This window comes from Populus nigra, chromosome 6 (assembly GCF_951802175.1).
Source record: "Populus nigra chromosome 6, ddPopNigr1.1, whole genome shotgun sequence".
NCBI lineage: Eukaryota > Viridiplantae > Streptophyta > Magnoliopsida > Malpighiales > Salicaceae > Populus > Populus nigra.
Window position 1 is genome coordinate 13,088,326 of NC_084857.1, and position 11,257 is coordinate 13,099,582.

At 34.1% G+C, this 11,257-nt stretch overlaps 1 protein-coding gene across 14 annotated transcripts; it reads right to left on the reverse strand.

The window, feature by feature from the left end:
• Window positions 1-992: 992 nt before the first annotated feature.
• Window positions 993-8,271, reverse strand: LOC133697473 (uncharacterized). Of its 14 annotated transcripts, XR_009842883.1 has the most exons (9): window positions 7,977-8,271; window positions 5,026-6,911; window positions 4,567-4,801; window positions 3,769-3,973; window positions 3,079-3,130; window positions 2,881-2,933; window positions 2,362-2,408; window positions 2,125-2,195; window positions 993-1,935 (listed from the first exon to the last, which is right to left on the reverse strand). XR_009842883.1 is itself a non-coding variant. In XM_062120045.1 (3 exons), the coding sequence occupies exons 2-3, from the start codon at window positions 6,769-6,771 to the stop codon at window positions 4,634-4,636; spliced, it is 1,914 nt and encodes a 637-aa protein (XP_061976029.1). In that variant the 5' UTR covers window positions 6,772-6,911; window positions 7,977-8,271; the 3' UTR covers window positions 4,338-4,633. The 14 variants fall into 14 exon arrangements, 1 of the variants encoding a protein (XP_061976029.1); XR_009842885.1 differs by lacking the exon at window positions 2,362-2,408; XR_009842882.1 differs by having other exon boundaries at window positions 2,125-2,408.
• Window positions 8,272-11,257: the final 2,986 nt, after the last annotated feature.

Consider the following 11,257-nt stretch of genomic DNA (forward strand, 5'->3'; position numbering starts at 1 on the left):
AGCCCATTAACTTAACTGTTTTGATATCATTTTCGTTTTCCTTTTTAAAAGCAAATTTCGAAAATAAAAATAAAAAACTTGTTTGTTTTTTGTGTTTAAAAAATGTGAATATTAGATATTTATTATAAAATAATTTAAAAACTAATAAACAATGTGGTTTTAAGAAATTTATGTTTGTTATTGTTGGTCTTGATTTTGTTTTTATTTTTTTGCACAAAACAAAATATTTTTTAATTTCTATGTTCATAAATTTAAAAACAGAAACCTCAAATGAAACAAATAGATTTTTTTAATAATTCAACACTTTATTCTCATAAAAACTCAATCAATTAATAAAATACCAGCTAAAAGCACAACTAATTTATTGTAGAATCCATTTTTTAATTAAAATAAAAATTTTCTTCATTAATTTTTTTAATTATACATGGAAAATTTACCAGTATTTTATGTAACTCTATTTCAAAAAAAATTATATATTATTTATTTTATTAAAATGACATACATGTGGTTGTGTATTATCAACCTATTTTACTTCTTTACTTAATATTTTTAAACTTGATAATTACACGTAGAAATATCAGATAACTCTCAATCATGTTTTGTTGCAAAAACAAAATATAAACCAAACATCATTTTTAATTTAAAAATTATTAAAAGCAATTGTGCTTTTAAACTGTTTTAAAAACAATAAAAATTTAATCTGAATTCAATAGATATTAACAACGCATCTGACCTGAATAAATAAGTATTTTTAAAAAACTTAATAAATAATAGATAAAATATGAATGTTATCAATTCTACCTAAAACCCACCCGATCCTAACCCAACATATATTTATATTATATAAATAAATTTATAGAATATTTAAATTTTTTTAATACAGTATGATATACACATACTTAAATATTGACATAAAACACATATATGGACAATATTTATCATTTTATCATTTATACACACACACACACAAACACTACTCAAAACCCAAGTACTAATTTATAAATATCTAAATTTTTTATTCAATGAATAATAAATAAAATATAGATATAAAAATACCCAAAAAGCAGATACAAATTATCATCTCTAATAGATAGAGCGTAGAGTTGAAGAGTAATGGGAAGACGACGAGACCAGGTGAAAAGGTGGACCTAAAGCCTCTAACACGAAACTTGCATACACGTGAGAACTACGAAGATGACTGGAAAAGCCTAGTAGATCACAAGTCCTTTCTCTTTTTCTTTCAATACATGAAATTTGACCCCAATGCCTTGACATGCCCAGCATTCGAATACTCGGAACCTTCTTTATGATTTGTATAACATTGTTTAGCCTGAGGCGGCATGATCTTGGAAGACACAAATACATCTTGTCAGATGCAGGGGCAATCACTCAAGGACCAGCAAAAACCGATGGAAAATGGATTGGTCAATCTATAGCTCATGCTGTGGAAAGAATGATCTAGCTTTAAATGATTTGTGTTTTAACTAGTCATAAGATGCACGCAGCGGAATGGATGATCTAGCAAGCTGTGCAGGAACACGGACTTGAACTCCACACAGTGACCGAGCAATGCTCGCTGGTAGCAATTTCGAATACTTGAACCTAAATTCTAGACAGCAATTTCTGGGGCCATTTTACCACGACCGATAAAAGACACTTGCAAATATAATATGTAGCAGTTCTCTGCCTTTGGATATGATCGTTTCCCTTCTTCTCCGACAAACTCTAGCAAGAGGCCAGGACCATATGAGATATGATTATAGCAAGCTTAGATGCATGCAATGTCATGACAATATTGCATACACGATGGTTCTGTGCCTGAGACAATGGACATCAATTTTGAGGAAGCCTGATCACAATAGGTTTATTTTCCCTGTTTCAATGCCAACTGCCCAGAAGGAGCCTTGATTGTGAAGATTTGCAGTGTAATTTCCCCTGCACCAAAATAAAATCGTTCCAGTGGACAAGAGTTAAAGACAACCTTGAGAATAGCCTGGCAGAACATCCATGCTAGCTACAAAATCCTCAACGTTTGGCTGAATACAAAGCATCGCTACTTAATGATGACCTATAAGGGATTCAAAAACCATATATATCATCAAGATCAGAGATCATAACAAATACCTCAAACAGTTCCATTGTTCCAGTAACCAATGTGTGTTCGCTTGTGCACAGCTCACTCATGATCAACTCAGCTTCATGGAACAATTTCAAGTTATTTATCATATAATGTTGTGCAGTTTATCTATAATGGTGTATGAAACAAATGAAAAAAAAGAGAGAGAGGAAAGAAGTCAACTCATGTTAAGCATAACAGTTAAAATGGTTAATTAATGGATAAGCAGCTCCAAAATCTCCTACCTACTACTTTCTTTCCTAGTTCCAAGCGCTACCTTCTTTTCCAGAAGCTACCAAGGGGAGATGAAAAGGTCAGGGGAGCTGCTTTCAATGCTAAAAGACACAGAATGTCACCGTGGTCCATTATAGGGTGTCTGTGCAAAGGAAAAAATGTTGCTAGAAAAAACTATTCCTAAATTATAACACAGCAGGGTGTATCGTATTTTAAGTGCGCGCGCGCTCAAATATGTGTGTGCATGTGATGGTCAACAAAAGCAAGAACTTGTCCAGTTCTTTAGTGGACAACCAATAAATTCAACTTGAGGCACTGAAGGACCATGGAACGTGTCAAAAATCACCTGCCACGTTATAGAAGCAGAGAAACAAGTCTCACTTGCGTCCACAGAGAAACAACAAAATATGCACAGAGATACACTGCCTAGATCGTTCAGAAAAAAGAGTACACTGCATAGATATAATAATAGAAGATCATTAAACGAGTGAAATAGAATCTTTAGGCTTTAACCATGTGCCACTTCCCACCAGCTTTTGAGATCAGCCCAGCCATTAGCTCCTCAAGTTTGCCCTGGAAACATCTGAAGCAAAGGATACTATATTTCACATTTTCCATTATATATGATGAAACATGCTTCCTGTTATCTTTTGATTACATGGACTAGACTTGATAATACTAAAAAAATAAGAACTGTGAAAGAAAAAGCAGGAAGAGTTTAAGCTTACCTTGAGATATTGAACCTTCAAAGCAGAACTGACCACGTCAACCAACCCAAGGCTACATAAAAACAAAGCCTGGTTGAAGATGAACCAGCAGCATAAACATACACTGCACAGATATAAGAAAAGTTGGAACTTAACTATCCCAGTTCTCTCAAAACAACGTGGGTTTTAGAATGAGCTGCTCATACTTAACAGTGAGAAGAATATCTTAGAAAAGGAAACACGAGGGTATGCTTGTGGGAATTCAATATCATGTCATGCCAGGAAATGCCAGAATTGATCTTTACAATCTATATCTAAAACTTTTACAGAAAAATGACTCTTGAACGTGATCATGTGCCTGATGGGTGATACTGCATGCTAAACATGTTATTGTTCAAAATGTGCTGCTTAAAATGTAAAGAATAAGATATAGAATTTTTGAAAAAAGTAAAGAGTCCCCAAAGGACACAGTTTCAAAAGCTACTCTTGTATGTTAGCACAGTAAGGCTACATAAATAAACTCAAAGTAACTATAACAAAGCTCAATGGAAACTGCAGTATCTACCACCATAGTGGGAGTTATTCATATACCAAGAAAAATTACAATTAGCCCCTTAGGACATGCATTTAATGTGTGTATATGATTAAGCAGAGAAAAACTCTTATCTAAAATAACCAGTGCAAAATAGCAACAGCTGGAGTTCACATTACCTCCAAAGTGCAAATGAAAGAGGCCTGCAATCCGCACATTGACAGGTTTAGATTCATGATTGGGAACCATGCAATAATATAAAGCATCATGAGCCACAAAAAGATCCCAGCTATTTCCACTTGAAAATCGATAACTTTGACTGCTTAACTTGCGCTCTTGTGGAGCAACGTGACTTCAGCCATTTAAGAAGCACATGCCCTCCATCTACCCTTGAGATGTGCATGTGATAGCCAAATGCACCAAAATCCTTTCAGATTATCAATACAGTATAGTATTGAACTACAGTGAAACCAATATTTAGTGTTCCATACCCAATCAGCCATTAAGTGCACACCCAATAGAATGTTCACTTTCTATTATCTTTAAGGTACCATGTCGCGTAGAGAACTAAATTAGAAAGAAAAGGAAAATAATCACAACCCTATCCTCTTCAAACTACAAATGTAAGATCTTCGTCACAGAAAACAAATTTCATATTAATTCTTCTTATGCTTAAATTCGAGTTCCCACTGATTTGCAGTGCATTACATAAATTGTAATCCATATGCTGATGGGCGTGTAGTTATAATTCTTCTTACAAAAATTCATACATCTTTCATAGAAACAATTGTACAATCAATCATAGCATAGAGATTACATGATATTCTTGTCGGAAAATCAAAGGATAACCAATCCCAGTCGCCAGCAAGAACAAACAAACTTTTGAAAAAAATCCAACACTAAAACACTAGCAAAAAGAAAACAAAAACTTACAAAATTAACAATCTACTTCATGTATAATTACTGTAAATTTTGACTTACGAAGCGCTGCGGTACAGTAAGAGAGTTACAACTACATCAAGCTGAGACATGAATCTTCCTACTTTAACTCCTGTACATATTCTGGTTGGAGTGCAGGACTTTTTGGCTATGGATAAATGCCACTGCTATTGAGAAAGCCTGCAGAGCTGACAATGTTGACTGAAAATGCACAGAATACATGCCATCATGGACGTTCACCATCCTCAAGGGGGGAGCACCATTCTCTGAACCCTGCAAAATAAGAGTTGAGTCATGCTTACATTAATACTCATATAAGAATCTACAAAATTGCGGTGAAGAAATGGAGAAACTACAAATTTTGAAAGGAAATGAAAGGAAAGGAACAAGAAAAAAAGCAAATTATATCCGTTGCTGTTCTTTCTGTCCATTGAGACAGCACTAACGATGGCCACCTTAAGAATTAATGGATAAAGCTTGCATGGAGTGTGGCTCACCTGTATGAACAAATTAATTAACTTGCACTCCCCCTGCATATCTGCTGAGGATGAAAACTCCTTGTTGGCTGATCTGCTTTTGAGTACTGTTAACGGACACCCTAGGTCCCAGCCACCACAATCACAGCACCCACCTGATCTCCATCTATCAATAAGACTGGAAGGACCACCATTTCTGGTCCTTGGACCTCCATGAAGACCAGCTGGAATGAGAATATCAATGCTTGTTGAGCAATCACCGGTATCTCGGGCACAACAGGCAGAAAGTACTGAGGATTTCATTGTATTTTTGGCTTGCGTTACAGCCGTGTTCTTGAGAAAATTCAAACCCCAACCTCCAGTCTTCTCTGGACGCTTCTCGGGAAGATGATTTTTCACCAAAATGGCCCCCAATTCAAGATTTGGTGGAAGATGATTTTCTAAGAGATTGGCCCCACCAAGTGCGTCCATGTTGTATTCTCTCTCTTGGAAAGGCTCCCAAGAAGAATTCTCCAGTATAGCACCAGATCCATCAAATCTGGAGTTAGTTCTCTTCTTGAATGAGTTGTTGGTCCTGAACACTTCCACCACCCTGCTTGACAATCCCTTGTTCTTCCTGAGGTCATGGCTTGAACTTTGCAACTCTCCCACTAAATTTTCATAACAACCGAACAAAACAAATTCTCTCTCCATGATTCTACAATTGTTTGGGCAAAGAGAAAAAGAAGTTGATACGTTCATCTGACCTACAAGGCGAGACTCTTTATCATGAATCATATGTTCCCTTTGGCCACCTTTTCTAGAATGGAATAAATACACGTACTCTAGAGCCTTATCATCTGCTGAATTAACATTATAAAAGTTGGCCACGTAGACCACCTTCTGATCGTCTAAGGAGAAGATGAAATGTGGGTTTCCCCCCTTCCACGTGCATTGGAGCGTCCCCTGAGTAACAGCAGCAGGGAGAGAAGAAGAGGACTGATCAGAACAAGTAGAGTTTGTACTCGACATAGAAACAAACCTTTTGTGCAAACTCTCTGATTCATATTTATGGCTTCCTGGAGTTAGTGCTCCATTATCGAGCTTGTGTGGTGAATAACTACTTAATCCACCAGGAGAGTTCATAAAATCGTAACATATTGATCCTTTAACATCGCTGGAAGTCACTTTCTCAAAATTGGCATCACCATCATATGCACCATATCTGCGCAATAAAGGACTCTTCAGTATATTCACCATGCTCTTGCTACCCATGATTGAACCAGCAATCCACTGTTCTGCAGGGCTAATGACTACACTCCCGGTCCCAGCCAATGGACAGTCAAAATCAAACCCAGCCGAACTACATGTATTTTGATTCCCAATTTTAGCTATATTCAGGCCATCAGAGAAAAAACCCATGTTTCCCCAATCCAAGTACATAGAGGCGTTGCATGGAGCCGCTTGAGAAGTACTGGCATGTATGAATTCTAGGCAACGACGAAGATATTTCTCATCGATTGTTATTATATGCTTTGGAATCCAATTGTCTAAGACATGAATGCTTCGAAGGAACGAATCTTTGATGCAACTTTTACTGCGTTGCAGTTGCTTAGCTTTTAAATGCAGATAATGATGTGAATTTACCCTTCTTGTCAGCCTACTAGATTTTGATTGGGAACAATCCAGCTCGTGGTCACCAGATAATTCTCTATCATGGCTTAAGCTATGCAATGAATCCTCTTTGCCCAGGCCATCTTTTTGAGCATTGGCAAATGTATCATCCATCTTGAGCCTCCAATCTAACAAAGCACAGTAATGGCAGACAACTTTGTTTTCATCTTCTGTCTCCAAGTATTTGATATAAATTGGAAAGCTCCAGCATATCAGATAAGCCTCTTATTGCCAAAGTCGTATCCCAAAGGAATCTGAAAAAAGCAATTTGAACGGCTACCATCAGCACATTGCAAAACGAAGCATCCAAGAGAAGAAAGCTAATATTCATACATTTCACATCAGAATCTCTGAAAAAATTACAATTATTAGGAAAAAAGAAATAAAAAGTAAAAAATCAAAATCAATATTGGTTGTCAAAAACTTGAACCATGGGCATCCATGCTGGCTCGAATATATTGCATGTAATTGAGTAAATCTTGAAGCTTTCACTTTTCTGCCAAAATGCCAATATCAAAGTACTTTCCTTTCTTGATGTCACTTTACTTTGTTTCTTACGTCAAACAGGAAATTGAGGCAAAACCAGATTCTTGTGACAATTAAATTAACCATGTCAAGGTAGCAATCAATACAAGAGTTATAACAGTAAACAATTAGTTTTCTTTAAGACTCCATAATTATGATATTGGTTCTTAAGGAAAAAGAAAACCAAGACTGCAATTTGCAAATGGGAATTACATCAAAAAATAAAGAAATGATGGGAGAGTGCGAAATATAAGGAGAAAAAACATTCGAACTGCATCTTCCGCAATGTCACATGAAATCAATTGAACATGGATCCAACAGAGTGATAAAGAGAGGAAGAACAAGTTCACAAATCACATACATGTTCAGGAACAATTATGGGGTTGCTCAAATTCAATAAAAGGTGTAATTGCACACAAGGCCCGCTCTATCAACCCAACTAACTTCATTTCAACTCTACTATTCTCAGCCCAACTCTTTTTTTTTTTTCCTTTTTCCTTTTAATTTAACCTTACTCCAAATTTTAACATGGAAAGAAAACCTTAAAATGGTTGAAAGGAAATCACTAGAACCAGAATAAAAAAAACTAATATTTCTCTTCTTGTACCACCTTTCCAGGAACAAATCCACAACCCCATAAGCTATCAAAATCACAAATCCAGCAATCAAAGTAGTAACTTAAAAGAAATGCATAAGCAAACACCAATAAAGTAGCAAGCTTTAACTAGTGGTGTGTATATATGGTGGTAAAAGAAAAACACATATGAAGCAAGAGGCCAGCTTTTGTTGCTTACCAGAAGAAACGGATCCAAGAACCAAAACCCAGTTCAATCACACTCTGGTTCCCAAGAAAGCCAAGAGCTTAGATTTTTTAGCTTATCTAGCACCCAAAGAAACACGTAAAGAACACACAAAAGGAGAAGGAAACTTAACCACTGACACTAATAAATGGTTCTAGACATGATATGTTTCCCTTTAAACTAAAAAGAAACAAAAGACGTGCTGTGTCGTTAACAGTTTTTAGAGGGAGAAAAAATGAGAAACTTAACTAAAACAAGTTAGTAAGAGAGCTTAACATTGAAATGTGGATGTAAGCCACGTTTCTTAATGAATTTTCAGACAGTCCCCCAAAATCCATGGTTACGTGTAGGACCCATTATGGTGTTTGCAATTTCTAGTGTAGGACCCAATTTCTTTCTCTCTTCTTTTGCAATATTTTTTGGGCCATTATATTAAATTGAGTAGCAGACAACGTCCTGGATAAGGACCTCTTGTTCTGTTCATAGAAGGAAAGAAAGAAGGAAGAAAAGGAAAAATGAGCTGGTTCCCATGATAGCTACAGTCTTCCACACTGTTTTCCCTCCCATTCCTGATTGATGGGGACCACAAAACACGGCGTTTTGGTTAGGGTCTTATTTAGGAGTGAGTTTGGTAACATATTCTTAAAAAATTTTAAATTTATTTAAAATAAAAAGATTTATGTTTTTAAATTGTTTTAATGTTTTAATATTAAAAATAATTTTTAAAAAATAAAAAAATTATTTTAATATAAAAAATACTTTAAGCCTGTTTGAGATTGTGGCAGCGATGATGGTTTTTAAATTATTTTTGATATATTTTTAAATGAAAAACACTTTAAACCATCATTGTTGTCGTAATTTCAAACAGGTTTAAAGTATTTTTTATATTAAAATAATTTTTTTATTTTTTAAAATTTATTTTTTATATCACCCCATTATAAATAAACTAATAATATTAACAAATTATTTTTAAAAATAATAATTAAAAAAAAAACATAATTAAACTACAGTACCAACCAGCAACATGAGTGAAGAAATGTGTCTATTATAATAATAATTTTTCTTTCCTTTGTGGGCAAAAATTTTCAAGTCACGTGAGAGAGAAGAGAGAGAAGAGAGAGAGAGAGAGAGGGGGGGGGGCGTGTCAAAAGTAGATACTCCATGTTGTAGGGCTAACATGCTCCATGGGCTCTGTTTGACTGCATATGTTGCCGTTGTTAGTTTATTATTATGATGCTGTTGAGGATGTTGTTTTATTGCGCTCATGTTTTTCTTACAAACTTATTTATTGCTTGGGCGGCGTAAATTTTACATTGCGTGGGCGGTTTCGCTTTTATATATAAAAACACTCTTTTATATCGGTTTTGACATGCTTGCACCGCTATTACTAAATTCGGCTCCATGGTTGGACCGACTCGGAATTAGCTTGACGAATTAATTTTTAAATAAGTCTAAACCTTGTTTAGTTTTTTTATAAAAAAAAGTATTGTTTTAATTTTTTAAAACAAATAAATAATAATAATTTGAATTAATCTATTTAATTCGTAACTTGGTTTTTAAACCGAGTTATAAGCCGGATCGGGTTTTGCGTGGATGTTGAGGTCACGATGTTTATTTCATATCACTCAATTTGTGCTTTTCGATCATGCAGGTGAGTTGAGAAATAACGTGATGAGTGAATTGGATTTTGTCTTGAAGAAACTGAAAAATATGTTGGAATATTAGATGCTTGTGTCATCTAGACAAGAGATTATAATAATTAGGAGTGCGACTATCTCCACGGCATTGTCCGTTTTCTATTTCTAAATCATTATAAAAGAAAACTATGTGGTGTGATAAAAGGGCAATTTCCCATTGATACGAGTGGTAATGGTTTCTTGTACGTTTATGGTTGTTTTTTAAAATATTTTTTATTAAAAAATATATTAAAATAATATTTTTTTATTTTTTAAAAATTATTTTTAACATCAGCACATCAAAATAATCTGAAAACACTAAAAAAATACTAATTTGAAACAAAAAAAAATAAAACAAAATTTTAATTTTTTTCAAAAATATTTTTAAAAATCAAAAAAAAAAATTTAATTTTTTTATATATTTTGGATTGTTGTAATGTACTGATCTCAAAAATAATTTTTAAAAAATAAAAAAATATTATTTTGATGCATTTCGGCACGAAAAGCACCTTGAAAGGTAACCGCAACCACACTTCCAATCAGGCAGGATAGGGTAAAATTTGAAAACATTTATTTAAAATTAATTTTTTATATTTTTTTATTATTTTAATTTTAAATATCAAAAATATATTTTTATTATTTTCAGCATAAAAAACTACTACTATCACATTTTTAAACATGCTAGTGCCAATCTACTTGTCGCAACTTACAACACATAATTAGAGTTAAATGGAGGGTTGGAAAAGATGTTAATGTCACCTCCACCGCCTGCCCTCCTGCAAACAAGAGATTCCAATGTATAATTATTAAATTTATTAGGATGGATAGAGGATTTGACACCTTAGGTATCCAATAAAGCAAACGCCATACATGAAATTTAATTAATCTCTCGGGGAAATAGAATTGCAAATTGCTTTGTTAGTCAATATATGCTCCATTACGGGGGCCTATATAGTTGGTGTGGATTTATAAATTAGTGGAGCATCAATTGTCAAGGTGTAAATGATATTTTTATTGGACAATTACAAAAACTCTCTCTAATAATTTAACATTAATTTATTTTCTCTCTGTATTTTTATAAATTATATTTTACATTCCGAATTAAATAATCGTTTAGTAGGTGGTCCAGTGATAAAAATTTGAGACCAAGAGGTTTGCTCCTCTATAATCTCAAATTCGAACCATGTGGTTGTTAATATAATGATCATTGGAGGCTTACATGGTTGTTAATTTCAGGATTCATGGGATTAGTCGAGGTGCACGTAAGCTGGCCGCATACTTACGTTAATAATAATAATAATAAAAGATATAAATACATAGAGAAAGTGAAATTTATATTAAATTATAAGAAAGTTTTTGTAATTATCCCTGTTTTTAGATGAGGAAACTCCTTTTAAAATTATCTGCTTTCAAGGAGAATAAATTGATTATCCAAAGGTATACATTGACTAACAATGCAAGGAATATGCGTCTTCGTGGATCAAGGTTGTTGATTGGTTAAATAACATCAATGTGCGTGCGTGTAAAGTCAATTAACTCAACTAACACGACTATGGCTATGGTCTTGCCTTTCATTTATTTGCCTTTTAAGGGTATTTG

Excerpts from the sequence above, each read along its gene's own strand:
- LOC133697473 (XM_062120045.1), bottom strand. The coding sequence starts at position 6,771 with ATGGATGATACATTTGCCAATGCTCAAAAAGATGGCCTGGGCAAAGAG. Across the intron at positions 4,802-5,025 it reads TAATTAATTTGTTCATACAG|GGTTCAGAGAATGGTGCTCC; the intron begins GTGAGCCACACT and ends CTTATTTTGCAG.